This window comes from Miscanthus floridulus, unplaced genomic scaffold (genome assembly GCF_019320115.1).
Source record: "Miscanthus floridulus cultivar M001 unplaced genomic scaffold, ASM1932011v1 fs_28, whole genome shotgun sequence".
Lineage (NCBI taxonomy): Eukaryota > Viridiplantae > Streptophyta > Magnoliopsida > Poales > Poaceae > Miscanthus > Miscanthus floridulus.
This window is the reverse complement of record NW_027096513.1, coordinates 1,030-23,137: the sequence shown is the minus strand read 5'-3', so window position 1 is coordinate 23,137 and position 22,108 is coordinate 1,030. Positions and strand designations below refer to the sequence as shown.

The window sequence follows — 22,108 nt, the reverse complement described above, 5'->3', positions numbered from 1 at the left end:
CAGCTATCTCCGGCTATAGCTGCACTTAGCTGTTGTGGAGGACAACAGCTAAGAGGCTTAGCCAGAGATTTAAAACCTTGGTATATACATTATCTATATCATAATCCATACCCACTAATATCGAAATTTGGCGAAAGAAATATTGATGTACACCCGTGTCCTAAACTGTGTCCCGCCCTTGTGCTGCTGAGTTTTGCTGCTTTATTTGATGTTCTGAAGGTTCTAGAAATGGACCACAACAGAAGTCTGTATCCTGATGCTGTTACATTTCAGGGGCCCAGAATGCTTGGGATATGCTCTCTGACGAGCAGTCACAGAAACACATCACTACTGGTTCTGGTGACCTCAATGACATACTTGGTGGCGGGATTCACTGCAAAGAAGTTACTGAGATCGGTTAGTTTACTTTCTAATACTGTTCCTAGCGAAGGGTCAAATAGGAGCTATTGGGAAATTTTTTAATCAATTAGCTAGGTATATGTAACTTGTGCTTCTTTGTTTGCTTCATGTCTACTAGTGATGATCTCTCAAACTTTTGTGCTATTCTGAAGAATCATAGAGCTTAGTGTGTCTCTTGTTCTATCATGCTTCGCTCCTCGCATTCAGAGATCAGAAATGCCCTTAATTTCCCTCTATCAAGTAGTTTACATAATTTTGATTCTCTCAGTTGATGTATCTGAAGCAACTGACCTAATGCACAACACTAATTTTATTCAGGTGGTGTCCCAGGGGTTGGTAAAACTCAACTGGGGTATGTTGTGCTTACTAATCAATACAAGTACAGCAGATCTCCCTACTAAATACGTACTTTTTCTTCAGGATTCAACTAGCAATAAATGTACAAATCCCAGTGGAATATGGTGGCCTTGGTGGGAAAGCAGTTTATATCGGTAAATAGCTTCACACAGGAATACATATCATCTAGTGCTTTACTGAGAAAGCGTAATAGCAATTGTCTTCATCATAATAGATACAGAGGGCAGTTTCATGGTTGAACGTGTCTACCAGATTGCTGAAGGGTGTATCAGGGACATACTGGAGCACTTTCCGCACAACCATGAGAAGTCCTCTTCTGGCAAAAACAATTACAGCCTGAGCATTTCCTGGCGGACATCTATTACTTCCGAATATGCAGTTACACCGAACAAATTGCAGTCATAAACTACCTGGAAAAGTTCCTCGGAGAGCATAAAGATGTGAGTTTCTTCCAACAGTTGACTTCTCAAGTCTAACTTTAATACAACTATTTCTGTTGTGTTGTCAATCTTTTTATCTTGATACTTTACCTTTTCTTTTGCAATCAGGACATTATAATGCTAGTTTTTTCTCTCCCAGTTCTTTTTCTTTGTTTGCAATGTACAACAACTGACCTAGTGTTCAAAAGTAAAGAATTAGCTATCTACTTCGCAGGTGCTTATTGTTATTATTGATAGTGTTACTTTCCACTTTCTTTCGACAAGATTTTGAAGATCTAGCATTGAGGACCAGAGTGCTAAGTGGATTATCATTGAAGTTAATGAAGATTGCAAAGACATATAACTTGGCAGTAAGTTACGCATCATGCATATGAAGGGTATTAATTCTGATCGTATGTTACCTATTTGATGAGGCTAGCATATTTATCTTGTTCTGCTGAGCAGGTTGTCTTGTGAACCAAGTCACTACTAAATTTACTTGAAGGGTCATTTCAATTGACTCTTGCTCTAGGTCAGTTTTGTGTCATATAAGTATAATCCTCCATTCCTTCTTCATCTTCGAATCAGTACTGGATGCTTGTGGTCTTATTGTTCACAGAGCAGCAGGACAATTAGCAATAAGAATTTCCTAATTAATGTGCTTATGTTATCAAGGTTGCCTTTCTGTTCTAGTGCTGGGCACACATTCCAGTGACTAGTCAAGACGGCTGAAATGCATATGGGCAAGCTTTTACTAATTGCAGCCAAAACTTTGGGTACCGCGTGATATGTAGGGTGGTTGAAATTATCTAGGCAAACGTACACTAAAAGCTGAAAATATTGTTGTGTTGTTTGTATAATTGTAGAATATGTAATGTGCATAACTTTCAATCTATACCGCGATCTTGTGGCTCCACTACAATTGGTGCCACAAGCTGGTGGCCAAACCTTTTGCATCAGCCATACACCAGAGGCCCCCTTCTTAAAAATTCTTCTAAGAACACTTGGACACTTGGTGCAGCACCATTAAAAACACACTCATTTCTATGGTCGCTTAATCATCCATGCTCCCAAGGAGATCAACAAGTTTACTCCACTTTTCCAATGTCCTGGAATTAAAATATTAATCCGAAGCCACCAATCACAGGATACCTCATCCCCGACTCATGGTGAGAGGTCCGGTGAACCAGAGGCGCAAGAGTAAATACCAAACTTGTCTAGAGAAAGACACAGTTTGTCAAAATTTGTTGAATTGTCTCCTGCTGTGATCACATAAAGGGCACTGATTTGGATGAGGCAGCCCTCTGCAGGCAAGGTCTATCAGCAGTCTAACACCTATTATGAGCGGCTAGCCATAGGAAAATTTGACATTTCTTAGGTGCCCATGATTTCCACATAAGCTCCCATAGGGGAATGGAGGTGCCATGATCTCTTTTCAATCATTCATATTTATATCCATGTTGTGTCATCAATATTTTTGTACAAAAGTAAAATCACCCCTCCCCCCCCCCCCCCCCCCCCCCCCCCCCCCCCACACACACACACACACCCACCTGGATAGATGACATATAATATGATCGTGTCCAACAAGATCCACACCATGATCACCTTTGCAGTAACCCTATTCCCGTGTATTCATTCCTCTGTTTTATAAGAAACTGGTATTACAGGCTAAGTTCCGATAAATTGATAAACTGGTTATAGTTTTGACACTGTCCAAGTTATGACAATAGCTACAATTTTTTTCTCCAGTGGGGTTGGATACTTGGATGGATGTTTGCCAAAAAAAAAGGGAAAAAAGGGGGGTTCAAGTAGATGGGTGACTGTAGCTTATCTCTTCTGTTTAGTGACATATTTCTTCTGAATATTTCATTGGCACTGGACACTTGAACCGATTATTCCAAGATAAGATAATGACCTTGTTATGCAGGTGACAGCTGGTCCCACTCATGCACAAACCGGCTGATTCTGTACTGGAATGGGAACGAACGATACGCACACCTTGATAAGTCTCCTTCACTTCCAGTGGCCTCAGCACCGTATGCAGTGACAGGTAAAGGGATTAGAGATGCTGCGAGTCCAAACCACAAGCGAGCCCGAGTGACATAGCATTCTTGGTGTCAAGCACTTGTATCTCCACTATGCTCTTGCAGCTTTCTTTTTGAACGTACTCTTGCAGCTTTCTTCACCATGGATCTTTGGGGCAAGTTAGGTGAGACTGGAGAATCGTACCACTTTGCTGATTCTCAATTGCTTTGTGCCGTTAGCTACAAACCAACCTTAGAGAAGTAGATGCAACAGAACAGGCTACTATATTGTTTTGTATCTGAACATGTGGCACATCTTACATTCATTAAGCCTATAACAACTGGCTTATATGTGCTTCTCTGTTCACCGATCAGCAAATCAACATTGTTATTAGAGAAAAACAGCTGCAGGGTGGGAATTGGCGTGGATAACAGTTAGCAGGAGCCAGGACATGTGTGGAAGAATGTTCTAAAGTGTAGAATATGATGGACTGTTGCTCAGTTCCCTATTTTTCATTGCTTTACGATTTGTGGGCATATCAAGATTGTTCGTCGCCTGCGCATGGAAGCCACTGTGGAATCCATGGTAAGTCTATTGTTAATGTTCCAGATCCAAGTGTAGTACTCTTGTTCGTGCTTTTGAATCTTTTTTAGTATAGAAATTTTCTTCTGTGCAAGACACTGCTACCATACTTAAAGTAACAGTTCTTGCCAGACTTTTTTAGTGTCATCTTTGGTGAGAACATTAACAATTTCTGTCATTTACCTTCAGATCCTGAATTACTTTTGTTTTCTGCAGGAATGCTGTTTGCTATCAACATGAAGCCCTGTACACATTCTGCTGCTGTGATTAACTGTTTCTTATCTGCTAAATTTTGCATGTGTGAATGCTGAAATTTTTCGGTGTGAAACTGAATATGGATACGTAGTGCATGTGTGAATGTTGCCTTTTTTTTGTGTGTGTGAAGCCGATCAGCTACCTAGTGCCTGAGTGAGTGCTATCATTTTTTACGTGTGAAAACTGATATATTCAGTTATGTACACACACATGAAAGCACAACAATATCACATTGCTACATAGTAATACGGCACATTTGATCACAACATAGTGCAAGGATTAAATGCTAAAATTAGTCTATGAAATAGTGAAATGAAACTGTGCATTGAGAGACCCTTATTCTAAGCGCGTGTTTAGTTGCCCAAAATTTGGAATTTGGGTTACTGTAGCACTTTCGTTTTTATTTAATAAATAGTGTTCAATCATAGACTAATTAGGCTCAAAACGTTCGTCTCGCAATTTTCAACCAAACTGTGCAATTAGTTTTTTTTCGTCTACATTTAATGTTCCATGCATGTATCGTAAGATTCGATATGATGGAGCACTTTTTTGGATTTGGGGGTGGGAACAAACACACGCTAAGTGTCACGTCTTGAAAACTACGATACGATATGAAACCTCCTACTCCTGAGTGGCAACGATTTCGAAGAAAACCGTGAAGGAGACGGTTCCTAGGATGGGCCGTGCGCCCATCCCCTTGCCTTCACTGGACCGTGTCGTGCCCGTTGGCCCATTCACCAGGTCTTGGTTAGTTGTTACACTGCAGAGCATATTTGTAGAACGACCTGTACCTCTGACCTGGGCTTGGGGCATTTTACCGTAGCAAAAAACTCAATATAGTAAAAAAGTATAAATCTCAATGATGTTTCTCATGAATTAATCGCTAATCCATCAGTCTGTCATTGGCCTTGATTCAACAAACGATCCAAACAAGTTACAACTGGCAAAAACAGCAGTTTCAGAACACAACTGACCAGCGCCCCCAACATGATTCTCCTCGAACATCAATCACTACATCAGTTATACAGCTCGTAATCTCGTTCTGTGCTGTATGATGGGACGATCAGTGGGACAAAAACGGGTTCGTCATTACCCACTAGGAAAACCCATACGGATCAGAAAATCTATATCAGTCAAATTTAGCGAGCTGTTTGTTCAAAGAAATCACGTGATTAAGCTCATTGAAGCAAACCCCACACGCCTCTTGATCACGCATGGTCAGGATGCAACCTCCTCAGTAGCTTGTACAGGCCAAACACGTTGTTTTGTTGCCATCGGTGTGGTATGAAGAAGGACCGGTATAATGCAGGGGAAAGCTCTCTGTCCAGGAACTGTAGTGCGGCCAATGCCTGCAGTTTGCAAAGAGTTATCAGATTGTGAAAACAGAACTAGTAGGATCATGTGCGTTTATATTCGGATTATGCGTGTTAATCTACCTCCCACGTTGACAAGTCACTCCCACGTGAGGGATAAGGCCGTCTTAGGTCAAGTTCCACCAGTAAGGTACATGCTCCGATGTCTTTAAGCTGCACCGAAAAATAACAACAGATTGCACTCAGTGTATTATTAGAAGATTGCATTGTTGAAGTTCAGTAAGAAAGGAAACTACATATTGCCCTTCAGCCGCCTTGTTCTTGTTATTGAAGTATAACGGAGCTGCAGTGGTTCCACCCAGGGTCTCGTTGAAGGGAAATGGAAGTAAGCCACGGAAGCCATCATCTATCCACCGGACTTCACTGATATAGGAGGGTATGAAGAACGACGATGGATAGCGATGCCACTCACTTCCAACACAGAGAATAGACCCTGTAAACAGACAGGTACACAAATTTAGCTACCAACAATACCTTCAAGCATCATTCTTTCTGATGGTATATCTGTTTAAGTCAATTTTTTATCTTCATTTATTTATATATAAGTACCTTAACAAGAAAAACACAATCAATGACACAAGACAATACTCTGGGTCTCAGGCATGCCTGGCATTACAGGTGTAATCCTATAACATACTAAGCAAGAACATAATCAACTGCCATGACAGGTATAGATTGTAGAGCTTTACCAGGCCCAGTGTCGTCATGATGTTCTAGATGCTGATAGATCTGCAGGGGAGCACCATATCCATTTAACATGGAAAATGTTCGGCTGTGGGAAGCACACAAAATAAAACCAAGGATCAAAGGACGCAGACCCTTCGCTATCTGTCACAAGCATTATGAAACAACTTTACAACCATTCTTAGTTAATAAACAAGGTGTAAATGTCATTCAAGTCTCCAAGCTAACCTTTTCAAAAATATTCTGATCAGATAAATATTTGTCATGGAAAAAATCAGGTAAGCTATCAATAACAGCTGCGGCAGCAACACATATCAATGTATAAATTGGATAGAGAAACCTGCACAAACAGATAAGACCAGTCAGCCTCAGTATGTTCCATCTGTATACAAGGAAAGATTCTTCAAAAGCGATTTCTTATTCTTTTCATACCCTATTACAACACTACTATTTTCAGATGATGGTGAGGACTACAGAAAACCTGGCCATTACTCTTAGCGTTATTCGGTAGCAGTAACTAGTCAAAATGATTGCAACATAGTACAAAGGATACATGGCTGATTTGGTTGCAATTTAGTCTAATTTGTGGATTTCAAGGCTATCCTATTAGAAATGCTGTGAATTCAATTTATAAGTGAAACTTGCCAACAGCAATGCAAGTAAGCTAAACAAATCAGCAACTTAGAAAATGTAGGTTAAGACAAAATACAGGGCACCTCATTTTTGTGTTTAAAGTCTAATCTAAAAAATAAAACTGGTTAGTTCAGGGAAATAATGGAGTCTAAGGGAGACCAGAGAGATAATGTCAACTAGATGCAAGTGCTCCAGATAGATCAAATTAAATTAGTCATAGGCAAACAGAAATAACATTTCTAGCCTCTACATAATCTTCATGTGGGAAGATGTTCTGCAGAAAAGATCAAAAGAAGAGTTTTTCCTATATTATATTGCATGTTCGAGTGTTCAACTGATCATACGTGCACATTGCGAAATTCCTTCTTACCTTTCTTCTTTGTGTGCCTGCAAAGACATGAAAGCCAACCAGATATAGACAGGAGAGACAATTATCAGTAGATCAGGAGCATATTTCTTTCTTGCAAATGGTACAACCCCCAAGAAAAGAAGAGCCAGGATGAAGGCAAAATTGAAATTGTTGAATCCATTCCTGAAGTAAAATGAAAGCCCCTCGGTTCCATACAAGTGACTTTCGCCACCACCAAGAACGTTATATTTCAGAAGATTGAACACCGAGAATGTCAATCGACCATAGCAGTAATAATCAGCAGCAAACGACAGAACCTAGCACAAACTTGTCATGATCAGTGGAACTCGTACATATTGTAAAAAAGTGAAATTGTGAGGGATTTACTTACAAGAAAGCACAGTGAAGTCAAAAATCCAGATAGAAAAACCCTTCTAAAAGATCCTCTAATTAGAGAATAAACAGTAACAGGGAGGAAAACCAAAATTGAGAAAGGCCAACCAAGGATCACTCCAGCAGCTGCAACTGAGACTGCACCAGCATATTTCTCAAGAAGGAAGAGTGCAGACGAAAGTGTTACTGCGTACATGGAGAATGAACTTGGCAAGAAACCTGGAACAGAGTATAAATATAATTAAGGTAGCACCCAGTTGGAGCAATCACACATCTGCAATATAATTTCCAAACGACAACAGAAAACTGAATTTACAAAGATACATACTGGTACTGGCAAAGAAGCAACCGCTGGATAAGCATAGCATCGCAAGAACATAACAAGCAAGTCGCTTCCCATATCTTCTTGAAAGAGCAACCACCAGAACAGTTTCGGTAATAGTTGAAATGAGACCAAGAAAGATTCTCACTGAGTAGAACACACGAACCTTGACAACAGAATAGATGAGATATCATTAGTAAGCACAAATAGGTAAAGAGATAGCCACCATATAAGGATGTGAAGAAACCAAAGGAGTAAGAGACTACGAACCTTATGCTCACCAAAGATCAGTGAAGCAGGCCCAGCTACAAGAGCGTGAAAGAAAAGGTACAAATATGACCGAAGAGCAAAGTCGGAACTGCAATAGACATTTTCAGAAAGTCAAAATCAAACAACAAAGCCTTTTAGTCCCAAGTTAAAATCGATGTCCTATTTACTAACCTTTTATGCCATGAAGAACATAATATACAAAAAAAAAAAAACCATTGCAGACAAATTATATTATTTAATGGGTTTGGTTTCCCTAAAAGGCTGAGTCTTCCAGGATGCTATGAAGAAAACATCAAATCAAGATGCTATCATAGCAATACTTGCAAGCTGAATTAATTTGGATGTAAAAGCCTAGGTCAACATTCAACATAAGGTAGCTAAGCATATAGAATAAACCGCTTAGTCCTAAGATGTGGGGGAAAAAACAAAGCATACTTATTAATTTGAAAAACAGTTTCAGCAACAGTTAAAGAAGACATGCAGCTGTCTTATATATAGATATATCACTCTTCCAATCCAAACAACACGAATACAGCGATCCCCATATTGACGAGAACTAAAACGAGCCTCCTTACTCCCAGAAATGTTACGGAATATCATAATACACCGTTTCCAGCAGAAACTCAAACGGGATACAGAGTATCTGTACGTCAAACACAGAACTTCCACAATGAAATATCATTACGATATATAAAATTATGACAGTATATACTAGCATGACTGACATGATTAAATAAATACTCTATGGTAATTCAATCCAAATTTAAGTCATCCTGGTAGAATTGCACCAAATGTGACTCTGTGACAGTTCTAAACACATAACGATGGCATAGGTAGGTGGCAATCAGAAGCAAGGCAGTACAGTGAAGCCTAGGCAGGCCAGGCGGCCTATGTTGAAACAATTAGTGGCAATAGTACTGAAGTTATCTCTGGTGTGCAAATCTATATTACTTCCTAAGCATCAACCATTGACATCATTAAGAATATTCAATTGCCAGGGGGAGGGGGGTCATAGCTCCACCACTGCTTGATTGTAAACAAAATAGACACAAATATTACCAGCCTACATTAATTTTTAGAACGGTCGCATTGTAAACTTGCCCAGCCCCAAACCTCACCACCATCACTGGTAGAACCCCACCCCCTTTCCCCAAGAAAAAAAAATCTGTCATACACCAGCAACAGACAAAGCAGAAACTCCCACTGCTTGACCAATCCCTCAAAATCATAAACAGTGTGTTTTTTCCCCGCCTTGGCTTGTTTGGGTGCAGCTGTATCCACCTTAATCCATGTGTGTTGAAGTGGATTGAGATGAAACTTAGTTTAATTTCGAGCCCAATCCACTCCAACACATGTGGATTGAGGTGTGTATTGGGGTGAAAACTCCAATACATGTGGATTGGTGTCGATTAGAGTGCAGCCAAACAAGGCCTTAGGGTTTGTTTGTCTACACTGAAGGGAATACATGTGGATTGGTGTCAATACTATGGATTGAAGGGTAGCAATGTTTCCAAACAAGCCCTTAAACATTCAAATCATTCCACTAATAAATCACAACATACTCCAAGCCAAGCCATCCTGCGTGTACCTACAACCACCCAATCGCACAACCTAAAGCAAAACACTTCTAATGACGGTGTAGATCTTCAAATGCCCCTCGCACCAATCAAGATTGCTTGCTCAAGCTCCCCGATAAACCCTCTCCTACTCCAAATAAGAGCACAGGTTTAAACTATCATCCCCTTCCAATACGCCCAGGAGTATCAAGCAACGGGAATGGCAGACACAGGTAGGATTTATGGGGGTGAGGTCGGAGAGGCTACCTGTACTCCCAGGTCTGGAAGCCGGAGCGGTAGAGGAGGAAGTGGAGGGGCTCCCAGTAGTTGAAGACCTCGTCGCAGTCATGGATCAGGTTGGAGGACGCGCTCATGTGACGGAGGAGCCCGAGCGCCAGGAACGGGAGGAACCACTTGATACCCTCGTCCCCGCCGTCCCCGTCGCCGCCGGGGCGCCGCATCCTGTCCTTGGAGTCCTTGGCATACCCGTCGTCTGTCGGTGGCGACGCCGCCGTGGCCCGACGCTGGCGCGCCGACGAGAGCGACATGGCCGGAGCCCGAGGCGATGGGTTGAAGGGTTGGTCTAGAAGGTTCTGGATGTTTGGAGCTACGGTGATTTGGTTTGCCTTTGCCCTCCCCTCTTTGCTCGCGCGAAGGAAAGCATAATTGCAGATGGGTCCCTGAGTAGCTTTTACTCTTTTTTAAAGAGGAAAAAAAAAGTCCTTCGTACCACAGTGCCACTCCCTCCTCTTTTTGGCTATCTTCCATTTGCACCCATCCATCTTTTTTCGGGTTAAAAGTGGAAAACTTCGATCATAAGCAACGGTAGTAGGCTAGTAGCATGGGACTTCAGTAGTCACTCACACTTCGAACTTCGAAGAAGCTTTAAGTTTCTCGTATCGAAGGATTTTCAGCTACCACATAAAGCGGCACACATGGTAATAGAATGACCGTCAGCACTTTGCGGTGATTTTGGAGAAAAAACTGAATTATGCGCCGTTTGGCATGGCGCTCGCTCCGGCATGTTTAGGTATGCTATACGTTGTGCAAAATATTTCGGCTTCTTTCAAAATGAACTTGACAAAGAAAGAGCCCTCAAAGCCAATATTTTAGGGCTTTCTCGACTCCAGCACAGAGCGTTGGAGTTGGACAGAGCCCAGAGAAATATATGGAATACAAGGAGTTTAAGACACACTCGATAGGAATTCTATTTCTTAAATGAATTTAAACAAATCAATTTTGATTCTGTAGCCAGATTTGGTGGCCATTGTCACGCACGATGGTGAGTGAGAACTGAGAAGGGATGGTGACACTTGTGGCTATTTGGTTGGGTGCTTGATTTGTTGGGTGATGATGATGACAAGGTACGTACTATTCCGCGAAGATGTTTTTATCAACGAGTTTGTTCATAAGTGAACACTCAAAAACATAAATCGTCAGATGCACGATCTACCCCGCGCCACTCTTGTGGGGCAACTTGGGCAGCCAACGCCGATCATTAAGCCACTGCATCTCCCTTCGACAAACCTGCCTTGTTGTCATTTTAGCATGCCATCCGATGTCACACGGCTACAAGGATGGCGGTGGTTCCCTGCAGTGGTGGTTAGCTAGAGGACTCCATGACAACATGGCTCCTGGCATGTCGTTGATGGCCGGCGATGGGGCGTGGCCTCACAGATTCGGCGGGAGAGCACACAGGTCTGGTGCAAGTTCGGGGCAAGTTGTCCTCCCTTCCTCTCGATTGAGGGTGTCGGTGCCGGACGAGGGGTAGGGCCGTCAATCCAAATTTGGGGTCCCAAAAATGTCAGTTGGGGCCTAAACTTTATCATATTTAGACATAGTGTATAAATAAGAGATACAATTAATTATATAGCTTCAATGTTGTAATTAAAAGCTTGCTTGCTAGGATGGATATTCTAACAAAATCACACCCTTCTCGGTTCCCCAAATTGAGATCATGTTGGCATGTGGTTTAGTTTGGGAAACAAAATGAATAATATTGGTAGTGTGATAGCGCTAGACTGCTAGGTTGGTCATCTGTATAGAGGCACTACGTCGAATGTTCGACTCAAAAAGTGATGAAAATAAAAGAACCATGCACCACTGGGACACTTGTTTAATGACCAAAGAGTCAAGCCACTAACCTACTATCACTACTCTACCTTGTAATTTGCATGACTATACACAACACTAGTCATGCATCGATCATTTAGGTATGCAGTCGGACAAGGCTGTACTGCTCGGAGGTGGGGCCCCATAAATTTGAAGGTTATGTGCGTGTGCTCACCTCGCACACCTTCATCAACGGGCCTAGGGGGCATGTGCCCTATGGCCTCAGTGCGCGCATGAAGTGACGGCATGGGCATGGTGTCTATCGCACATGGGTTGAGGGTTAGGTTTTGTGGCTATTGCAAGCAGTGGAGGGGGACATCATCAAGGAGGCGAGGTGCACTTCCTCCTATGTTGCTCTTGCCAAGTTTGACGGCCGATTTAGGGATCTTGCTGACGGTGGGCATTTCTGACTAGACCATATGCATGTCAACTTCGTTGTCTTCATTGGTTCTTTGTATTCTCCATGCGATGCACTTGTTCTATCGTAGGAGTTACTATTTTACCTTTTGATTTTGCTACTGGTGTTGGCAGGGTCATGCCTGGTTGCTCTTATTGGATGTAGGTTGGTTGAGTTTGGGCAAATGCGTAGACAATGGTAGTTCTAAGCATTGCTTCCTCTTAGAGGCGTCCATCCTATCCTACCTTACTAGTTTTCTTCATGTGAGAACCCTAACCATTCATGGGTCGGCTATGATGGCACATCTGACATTGTGACCCTTTTGACGGCGTCGTTGTGGGAATCTAGCATCGTGTTCAGCGTCCATCTAGCGACAATGGTGTCATTTGCAATGTATAGGAAGTCAGAGCTGCTACATTGATGTGACGGCGAGCTCTATAGCAATGGCTCGATGCCATGCTTGGTTATTGACAGTGTGTGGCAGAACCGCCCGGAATAACACACCTTCGGAGGCACTCGTCTTCCGCTAGACACTAAGCATCACGAAAGTTGGCTACATTGGACAGTTCCGTCGAGCACATCCCAAGGGAGAACTCGAACAATCCATGTTTTCATCCATAATCCAATAATGAGAACAAGTTTACAATACTTAGTCTATTTCATACAACAAGAGTTCTCGAAAATATATTATTACAATACCAAGTTCAGAGTGCGGAATTTAAACAGCGAAATTGAAATAAACATCTAACGATAAAATACAAGGATCTGTTTATGTCCACCAAAAGAATCCTCCACACAATAGCCCCTTCTCAATCTGCACCTGTAACAGGGGTAAATAAACCCTGAGTACACAATGTACTCGCAAGACTTACCCGACTAGTGGGAATAATTTCCTGACTCCAAAGGATATGATAAGCTTTATGGTTTGTTGGGTTTCCTTTTTGTGAAAAGCATTACTAGTAGTGAATCCTTATGTATGTGTTTTATTAGCAGTCATGATTAGTTCATTAGCTAACCATTCTATGTAAGCACATATTCTACTTTTAAGCAAGAGTTGAGCAATCAGATTCATTCATCCCCTTTCATCTTCCAGTTCTTACTATGGTGCTAGACTATAGTTAAGTCATACCGTATCACACGGCGATTCGTGAACCAATGTATCCTAGCTGGGTATCCCGAAATACACGTCCCGCTTGTACCCTAGGCACAAGCAAGGCCAACCCACCACTCTCCTCTCAAGGGGTCTAGGTCCTCATCCAAACTTAGACTCCAAACCTCCACTCCTGAGTCCTAGACTCAGTGTGGTGCTTAGACCTCCACCATCCTCGCCTCCAATAAGTTGGTCTGAAAAGAGCTAGAACCCACGATAAGAGAGCAACAAGCTATTCTACTTCCATAAGCAAGTATGTGCTCAGGATAATAAGTCTGTGACCTAACTAGAATCCACAGCAACTGACGGTCCTTAACTGACACGGACTGGAAAACAGTGTAACCAAGCTATGTCCCGTTGGCCGCGGGACACAACCTATTACACCCACTAATACTCATACCATATCCCTGCCCGGTCTTCATTTCCTTTCACCATTTTATTATGAGAGTAATAATAATAATCACCTATTGTGAGTAACGGCAGGTTACTCACGCTACCGATAGCCTAAGCATAGCAGCTACTCGACCTATGCTAGTAGGACTCATAGGTAGGTTTATCTATGCATGTAGTTTCAATATAAATCCTATAACGTAAATGCACATCACATATATATATTCAGTGATTATTCAAAATAAGGGTTATGCATCGGGGCTTGCATTGGGCAGATGGATTGTCAGCTATGTCAGTCGTCGATGGCTCCAAGGCTTCCTCCTATACAAGGACCTCCTCCTCGTACTCCTCAATCACCTCCTCGTACTCCTGCTCTCTAGTGGTCACGAACTCCACCAACTCGTTCTCTACATGCATGCGATGATGATGCAACACTTAGCATTTATGCAATAGCAGCTCTTAAAATAAGAATACGCATACTAAGCTACTAAGCTAGCTCTAATGACTAAGGCACTAAGCTAACTATCATCTTTACCAAGCAAAAGTGTTGGGTTCAACTAACAAACACCTAGCTTTACAAATGAAGGATATATCTTTATTTCTACTAATGATTTAATGTATATTTGAAACAAAAAGCATTTAACTACCCTTATGTTTAGTCTATTCTAAAGCTATAAAAATTACAGTGAGCATATAATAATACCACGATGCTGCTATAAAATTTTTAGGGCTAAAACTATCACCAATTTACCATAAAAATTACTACAATAATTCTTCTAACAATATTAAACATTTTTAAATGATTTAATAGCTCCTGGCATCAACATGTATATATATGAACTAAGTACACTAATAGATAGAGCACAATTTTAGAAACTTAACAAAATTTATTTCACAATTTTTGGACACCTACATGATTTTATATGATTTACCAAAGATCAGCTCAAAAATTATATTAGAAAACTATTTCTAATTCCTTATGAAAAAGAAAAACGAATTCTCCCGTGCGGCCCACGCGACGCAACAGCGCGAGCGAGCGCGTGGCGTGCGGCCCACGTGGCGTCGACCCACGCGGAGACGGCCCGTGACAGGAAACCCCGCGCGCGTTGATGTTTTTGCAAAATAGACCTCGCACTTCTCCCGAATTACAACTAAGTACTAACACTATTTCCCCCTGTCTCATAACTTCTCACTTAACTCCCTGGCCTTTCCCTAATTCACTCGCGCGCACCACCGACAACTCAGTGCACGGCGGCGCAGCGACACTGAGCGCCTACGCCGGCCACCTGGGACCTGTGTGGGCCCACCTAACGGATCGATCACCATCTCTAACTTGAGCGGCTACGCTAAGCGGCAGTGCAGGGTGACACGACTTCTAGGGAAAACTGTAGCGGCGCGCGGCCATCCGCGACGACGGCGCCACTGTTCCGGTGGGCTGGGGTAGCTATAGGCCTAATTGATTAGCACATGAGCATCAGGAGGCTACCATGGACCAGGACGAGGTGATAGTTGGGGCGGAAGATGATGGAGGAAGGTTGGCCACGTGCGGCCGAGTCGTGCGACGACGCACCGTGGCGGCACGGTCGCGTCAGCGATGAAAGGGAGGCGGTAGCGGTTTGACTAAGGCGCGTAAGGTGGAGAGGGAGTCAAGGCGATGCTAGTGGTGTAGGTGAATTGGCTCGGAAGGGACGATGGGAGAGCTGCCCACACCCGCGGCCAGACACGGGCTTATTGGCACGGCGGCGGGAAAACTCCAAAATTGGAGCTCGATCGGGCGCCATTCAAGGCGGGGTGGGGATGGGTAGCTAGGCAGTTGTGTGACGGAGCCAGCAACACGACGAATCGACTTGAGGTGATCTCTCTCTGACGAATTTAATGGCGTGGCTCGACGGCGGCAGCAGAGGGAGAAAGAGAGAGACGGGGGCGCGGCAAGTGGGCTCGGCTCATCCTTGCCTTGGTGGGATGCGGTCGGCGCGATCAGGACGCCCACGCGCAAGCGCTCATACAAGGCGTGAGCGTGTCCGACCGGCGTGGCCCGCGCGGCCTCAGTGTCTTAAATGACAAGGCGACGGCGGCTCAGCCATGTGCGCGTAGTAGTGGCGCAGGGTTATAGCGGACAGGCGCGGATGCGACGACGATGTGATGGTAGCGGCAGCGTCGCGATGCGAGGCTGATCGGCAGTGCGGCGAGGCAGCAGTGGGTGGACGCGATGGCACCCATGACGGCAGCGTGAGGTAGAGCAGCAGGGTGCGGGGGGCGGCCTCAGCCAAACCCAGGTGGCCCGATCGGCCAAGCGTGGCGGCACGGGCTGACTACATGGGATGCGGTCATGGGCGCGGTGCGGGGTGGCCGTGCGGTGACCGCGTGCACGGCGCCAACCATCCCGAGACATGTGACGCGCACAAATTTTAAAGCGCCCCAAACGACTAAACGGTTGCTCCAGGAGCCAAACCATCTTCACCATGCTCAAGAGGACATATGAGACTACTAAATCGAGCTATAACACTATACCACCCCTTAACCTAATCTCTCAAAATAATTTGCTAAACATAGTAATGTCTAGCTGTTGACAGACTTGAAAATTTTCTAAGTTTTTGAGCTGAACTTGATTTCAATTTGTGATTTCTAAGCTAGTGAAAGTATTAGCTAGCAATATCATTTTTCAACAGCAATTATTTCACCGTTATCTACAAAGTTTGTACTTTAAACTTTATTTAAGTATCACGCACATGTTCTATAGTATTTTTGCTTAATAAAAATTGATTTTCAACCCTACTTAATATACATGAGTTATTAAATCAACTTTCGTTTAATATTTTATTAGTCATTTTAAGTTACAAAAAATTTATCAACACATCATATGCATTAACACTTAAACATGATGCTCATAACATGTTTTAGTAAATAATTTAGGGTGTAACATCGAGGGTGTTACACAGTGGTTAGCAAAGATAACCTTGGTGGTAGTTTTCACATCTTCTCTGGTTGTTTTTGGATTTGGTGGCAGCTTGTACATGATTTATTAGGTGTGTCTCATGAAATTAGACCCAATGTGTACCTATGTTTCAACTAGCAAGGTTGACAATGATAAAAGCAACTCTAAGAGACTCTTTACATCCTCCCGAATCGTTATAAGAGCAACTCCAAGAGACTCTTTATATCCTCCCGAATTGTTAGGGATAGAGATTTTGGTAAAAACACTCTTTAATAGCTTCTTTAATTGGTTATCCAAATGTAGTCATTCTCTATTCTGGATTTCTCGCTAGCTAAGACAGTGAGAATGACTTTGTAGAGTGCGCACAAGATAGAATAGTTGTTGGAGAGTGAAAAGATATAAAAAATGATTTTATGCAAATGGTCTCTAAATGATGATTTAGAGAGCGAGTTTTAGAAAGACTCTTGGAGATGATATAAGACTTCGATGAGTTTCATCACCTATTGATAGCTACAGGTAGAGATGCATGGTGTAGTTGTTGATAGTTGTCGGTGTTTTGGGTCCGGCGGATCCTCAACCAACCAGTGAAAGTGTACTGCGTGTCCTTAATCCCGGATGGTGATGCAAAGAGACACAAGATTTATACTGGTTCAGGCAATAGGTGCCCTACGTCCAGTCTGAGAGAGCAATCTTGTATTCCTTGCACCGAAGTGCTTGTAGTAGGGGTTTACAAGCTAGGCAAGAGAGGGAGCTAGTCCTAGGTCTCTACGTGGAGTAGCGTGGGTTACTTGTGCGTGTGCGTTACAGAGCGTCGTGTATCGCTTGTCTGTATGTGTGTCCGTGTTTTTCTTGCCCCTCTCCTAGAAGCGGCCCCGGTCACTCCCTTTTATAGTCGAAGGGAGGCATGGGGGCAGTACATGGGTTTGCTACGTGACGTTGTGTGAACAGAAGCGGCATGTCCGAGCCCTGTAGCTTGTCACTGTGGCGGCATGGTCGGTGGAGCGGCCTTGTCCTCGGTGCACTGGAGCGACGCGCCGGTCACGCCTGATCCTGTGCGACGTGGGAGCTCTTGCGACTTGGCGCAGGGTATGGTGCGTACTGCGGACGACGTGCCGGTCGCTATATGTTGACAACGTAGAGAGCTGAGGTCCAGCCGGTGCAGAGGCTGAACTATTGTGGGGGGCTCGGCGGGCGCGAGTCCCAAGGCTACAGAGACCCCGAAGCGGATAGCCGAGGCTCGGAGGGAGCAGCTGGTCTTTGTACGTCGATTCTGAGGCTACAGGGACCCGAACATGACTCTCCACGCCGCGCTGTCCTTGGAGCAGGGGTTAGGCAGCACAGTGCAGCATGGGTGTTAGTCGTGGGCACAGCGCTGAGTACAGCGGCCGGTAACCCCCGCCCCGTCCTATCCCGGACGGTATGGCATCGATGTGACTCACGTCTCGTCGGCCACTCCGCTGTATCGAGCCGTCGTTCGGCTGACGTCACGGGAGTGGTTGGACGTGACGTCCTGTCAGAAAAGTCGGTCAAGGCGGAGGCGACGGGATTGTTGCCGAGCCGGCCTCGAGCGAGGTGGAGAATCGGTACCTCGTCCGAGGCCTTGCGCGCGGGGCCTCGAGCGAGCGGAGAATCGGTACGTCGTCCGAGGCCTTACGTGCGGGGCCTCGAGCGAGGCGGAGAATCGGTACCTCGTCCGAGGCCTTACGTGCGGGGCCTCGAGCGAGGCGGAGAATCGGTACCTCGTCTGAGGCCTTACGTGCGGGGCCTCGAGCGAGGCGGAGAATCAGTACCTCGTCCGAGGCCTTACGGTTTCATTTTGGGCCGAGCCCGCTTTGGGTGAGCCCAGATATTGTTCGAGGTGGGCAGGACGGCCCAGCCGAGCCTCGGATAAAGTGGAGTTTTGCCGGTGGTTGTCTCTTAGTTTTGATTTTTACAGGGTCTAAGCGATTTTTTTCGGTTCTCGCTTAGGGGGGGCCCTTTTTATGATACCCGACAATAGTAGCTTTAATGTTTTTTCTTCTTCTTTTTGTCAGAATTTCTCGAAAACTATGTCAATTCTGTCCTTATTAATATACGCTGAATAAAAGTTCTAGATCTTAAAAAAAATAACAAGTTTGTTCGCTGGTGCTTGTCTTTTTCAAACTTGGGTTTTACTTCAATTGCTAGTATGTTGTTGCTTATACTGAATTTCTTAGCTTCTAATAGGCATCGCATTGCATTCTGCTGATTCATGATTATGATGCGCTTTAAGGCCTAATGTGCTGTTGTGTGTAATTTTTCAGGTGTTTGGCAAAGCAGAAGGTCAAGCCTCCGGGCCTCTGGGTGTGGCAAAGCCAGCAACAGTTGTCTTAAGGCCTCAGCGTCATTACTCAAAATGAAACATGCTTATTATGCAACCGAAAGTCATGACCAACGCATGTCAATTGTCAAACACTCCTCATCCATTGAACCAAGGTACTTCTCCACATTTCAACCAACTTTTATTCAAGAAAAAAGCTTGCAAATCATAGCTCACTTGCCCAAGAAAACACGCTCCTACAGGATCGGAAAAGTGGCGACGCAGCTGGCGCAGTCAGCCGGTGTTCTGCATGCCGGCAGCGATATTGCGATACCCTTCATGGTGAGGACGAGCGTGTCCTCCAGCCCAGGGTCGTACTCGCTGCTCGGGATCAGCTTCGCAAGCCCCTCCGCCGTGGACGTCGACCCCAGCAGCTCCTTGGACGGGGGGCGCCCCCCTTGCTGCCGGTCTGAACCCGCCGTCCCTGATCTACTTCAGCGTGTACGCCTGGCACGTATTGAGCGCCGTGGTTTACGAGTCCGGCAGCATGCGCTGCTGCAGCCTCTGCGTCTCCTCGTAGTTGGCCCTCAGCTGCTCGCCGAACGGCGGCAGGTCGCCGGGGACCAGGAGCTTGTCGTAGAGCGCGGCGATGCCGGGGTCGCCCTTGCGAACACCATTTCCAGGAGGTCGATGATGACGCGGAAGAAGGGCCACTGGTCGTACATTTCGCGGACCGTGGCGAGGCCACCGGGGGTCCCCGCGGCGTGCCGGAAAGCGGCGCCGAATTCCAGTTCCCAGCCACATGGGGTGGTGGAACAGCGTCTGCGTCCACGTGAAGATCCATGGGATGGCGCCCAGCGACTCGACGGTCGGCTGCCGATGTTCATTCGCCCGTTCCCCGGCTGTCGGCGGGGAGCTCAGCGATGACCCGGAACGTGCCAGCACATCGGCGACCTCGTCGGACTGCGGCAGGTCGGGCCCCAAGAGCGGGCGCTTGCCACGGAGCTCGGAGACGAGACACTCTTGGTGCTGCTCCTCGGCCCACTCCCGGAAGGAGCCGATGCCGAGGTGCGTGGTGATCGCGTCCATCGCGTCGGTGTGGCGTTCTGACTCCTGAGTCCTGCCGGATGTCGAGCTTCACGAGGCACAGCCCGAAGGTGGACACCTGCCGCATGAAGTCCAGGTGGTTGCCAACGGCGATCAGCTTGTCGCCGCAGTCGCACAGCGATCGGTAGCACAGCTCCGAGGCTCCAAGAACTGCAACGAGCAGCAGCATCACCAGCTTAGCAAGACATGAACTGCTCATCTCTAGTCTAGACTCTGCTGAAATTTACAGACCTGCTTGACATTGATATACTTCTGGTCTTCAGGGATGTTGGAGACACCATGTGACAAGATCTGCTGAGCACGCTCGCAGGTGTTGTACAGCTTGTCCCTCACGTCGCCGAGCACGATCCGGTAAGGCTCTCGTGGAGAAATCTGCTTCCAAAACTCTGCCGCAGATATTGAAGGGCAGGGTAAGAGTCTGGTCTGCTTCACTGTTCGTTAGACAACTGTGGTATACTCCTATGGTACATGTTCTTTCCCTAAGCAATGAAGCCTTGCCTCCCTCTGAAGGGCCTCTTCGATCTCCTGGCAACGGATACTATCAACAACGGTGGGGACGATGCAGACATTTGCAGAGGAAGGAAGCGATCTTAGGGAGAGAGACCCATGGCTACACCATCTGCGAGCAAGCGCAGCAGGGGCGATGCGTGAGAATAGGGGTTACGTCGACATATGAAGCATTCACATCACAGCTGTGGAGCCTGGTGCTGATGGTGCAAGTGGAGCTCATGGTGACACCTGAAGCCAAAGATGTCCAAACTGCAGACAACTCTTCTCATTTCCCTTAAGTTGTACGATATCAGTGGTCAGCTTAGAAGCGATTGCATCGAAGTCGACCTGCAATAGAACAGAAAAAGAGAAGCCTCCTGAGTACAAGATACTGACCGATACTAAAAGCATTCATATTGGGATCCAAATAAACTTGCAAGATACTAAGGGGAGGTAATGTAGGTTTAATGGCCAAAATGACTTGAAGGTTGAAGCTACCAGATCTTACCGATTCGAGTTTTGGATTGAGGTCAACACCATCAAAACAGCAGCAAAAAAGGGAGCATAAAAGACCGGTTCTATTCCACCTGCATAGTTTTCAAATAAGCAGATCCGGTAAGACAACAATGTTCTTTAAAAATGAGACAGTCCATAATATAAAGATCTTCCTAACACACTCACCCAGCTAAAGCTGTGTCCGACCATGATAAAATTCGCATAGCGGCGGATGTCCAGGCATATTGCCAACCATGAAACATTTACCAACAACTGTATGCATAGCTATCTTGGGCATATAGCATACTCGTTCATGTGTGTCAACCCTGCTGTCGGGCACTGGGACACCATAGCTCAGATCAAATACAGATATGACATTGTCATGCAAACGCCAGGCATAGCAGACCCATCGTTGTTGGAGTAGCGTGGGAAAAACAACTGTTATGCGCAATACACGATTCTGATTTCAGTGCATGCAAGTTGAGATAATGTGAAACTAACAATTCACAACAGGAAACGGCTGATTTGCCGGGAGCAAAAAAATTTGCCGGGTGCTTTTTATCAGGCACCCGGCAAAGGAATTCTTTGCCGAGTGCCAGGCCTGGCGACACCCGGCAAAGAAAGGCCTCCGGCAAAGCAGCCTTTGCCGGGTGCCGGGCACTCGGCAAATTCCAGCCGTCGGCAAAAATTGGTCTTTGCCGGGTGCCGGCCACTCGGCAAAATATGGCCGCCGGCAAAGGTGGCCGGCTTGACGGCGGCCCGCGGCCGTCAGCCTTTGCCGGGTGCCACGCCGTTAGGCACCCGGCAAAGAATTTTTTTTATTTTTATTTTTAATTTCTTTGCCGGGTGCCCCATGACCTGGCACCCGACAAAGGCTTCTTTGCCGGGTGCCCTGGGTGGCACCCGGCAAATTATTATTATTATTTTGTTTTTTACCCCTTTTTTTTGTGGGGACTTGCTACAGTAAATATATCCCTATTTCAAAATTTGGGACAATTATGAGTTTTTTAACTATATTTCCTTAATTTTTTCCGTTTCATTGAATTTTTCCGACTATTCCAAATTTGAACTGCAGGTACATGAAATAATGGAATTTCGTCATTCAAAAAATAGTATTCATGATATTTAGGCTATG

At 45.2% G+C, this 22,108-nt stretch overlaps 1 protein-coding gene and 2 pseudogenes across 1 annotated transcript; 1 reads left to right on the top strand and 2 right to left on the bottom strand.

The window, feature by feature from the left end:
• Nucleotides 1-250: 250 nt before the first annotated feature.
• On the top strand, nt 251-4,097 carry LOC136531124 (DNA repair protein RAD51 homolog 3-like; annotated as a pseudogene).
• Nucleotides 4,098-4,916: 819 nt separating this feature from the next.
• On the bottom strand, nt 4,917-10,295 carry LOC136531123 (alpha-1,2-mannosyltransferase ALG9-like). The gene is made up of 10 exons (XM_066523837.1): nt 9,888-10,295; nt 8,065-8,152; nt 7,801-7,960; nt 7,471-7,691; nt 7,101-7,396; nt 6,326-6,437; nt 6,103-6,241; nt 5,650-5,846; nt 5,477-5,566; nt 4,917-5,389 (listed from the first exon to the last, which is right to left on the bottom strand). The coding sequence occupies exons 1-10, from the start codon at nt 10,166-10,168 to the stop codon at nt 5,249-5,251; spliced, it is 1,725 nt and encodes a 574-aa protein (XP_066379934.1). The 5' UTR covers nt 10,169-10,295; the 3' UTR covers nt 4,917-5,248.
• Nucleotides 10,296-19,062: 8,767 nt separating this feature from the next.
• Nucleotides 19,063-21,197, bottom strand: LOC136531120 (phosphoenolpyruvate carboxylase 2-like; annotated as a pseudogene).
• Nucleotides 21,198-22,108: the final 911 nt, after the last annotated feature.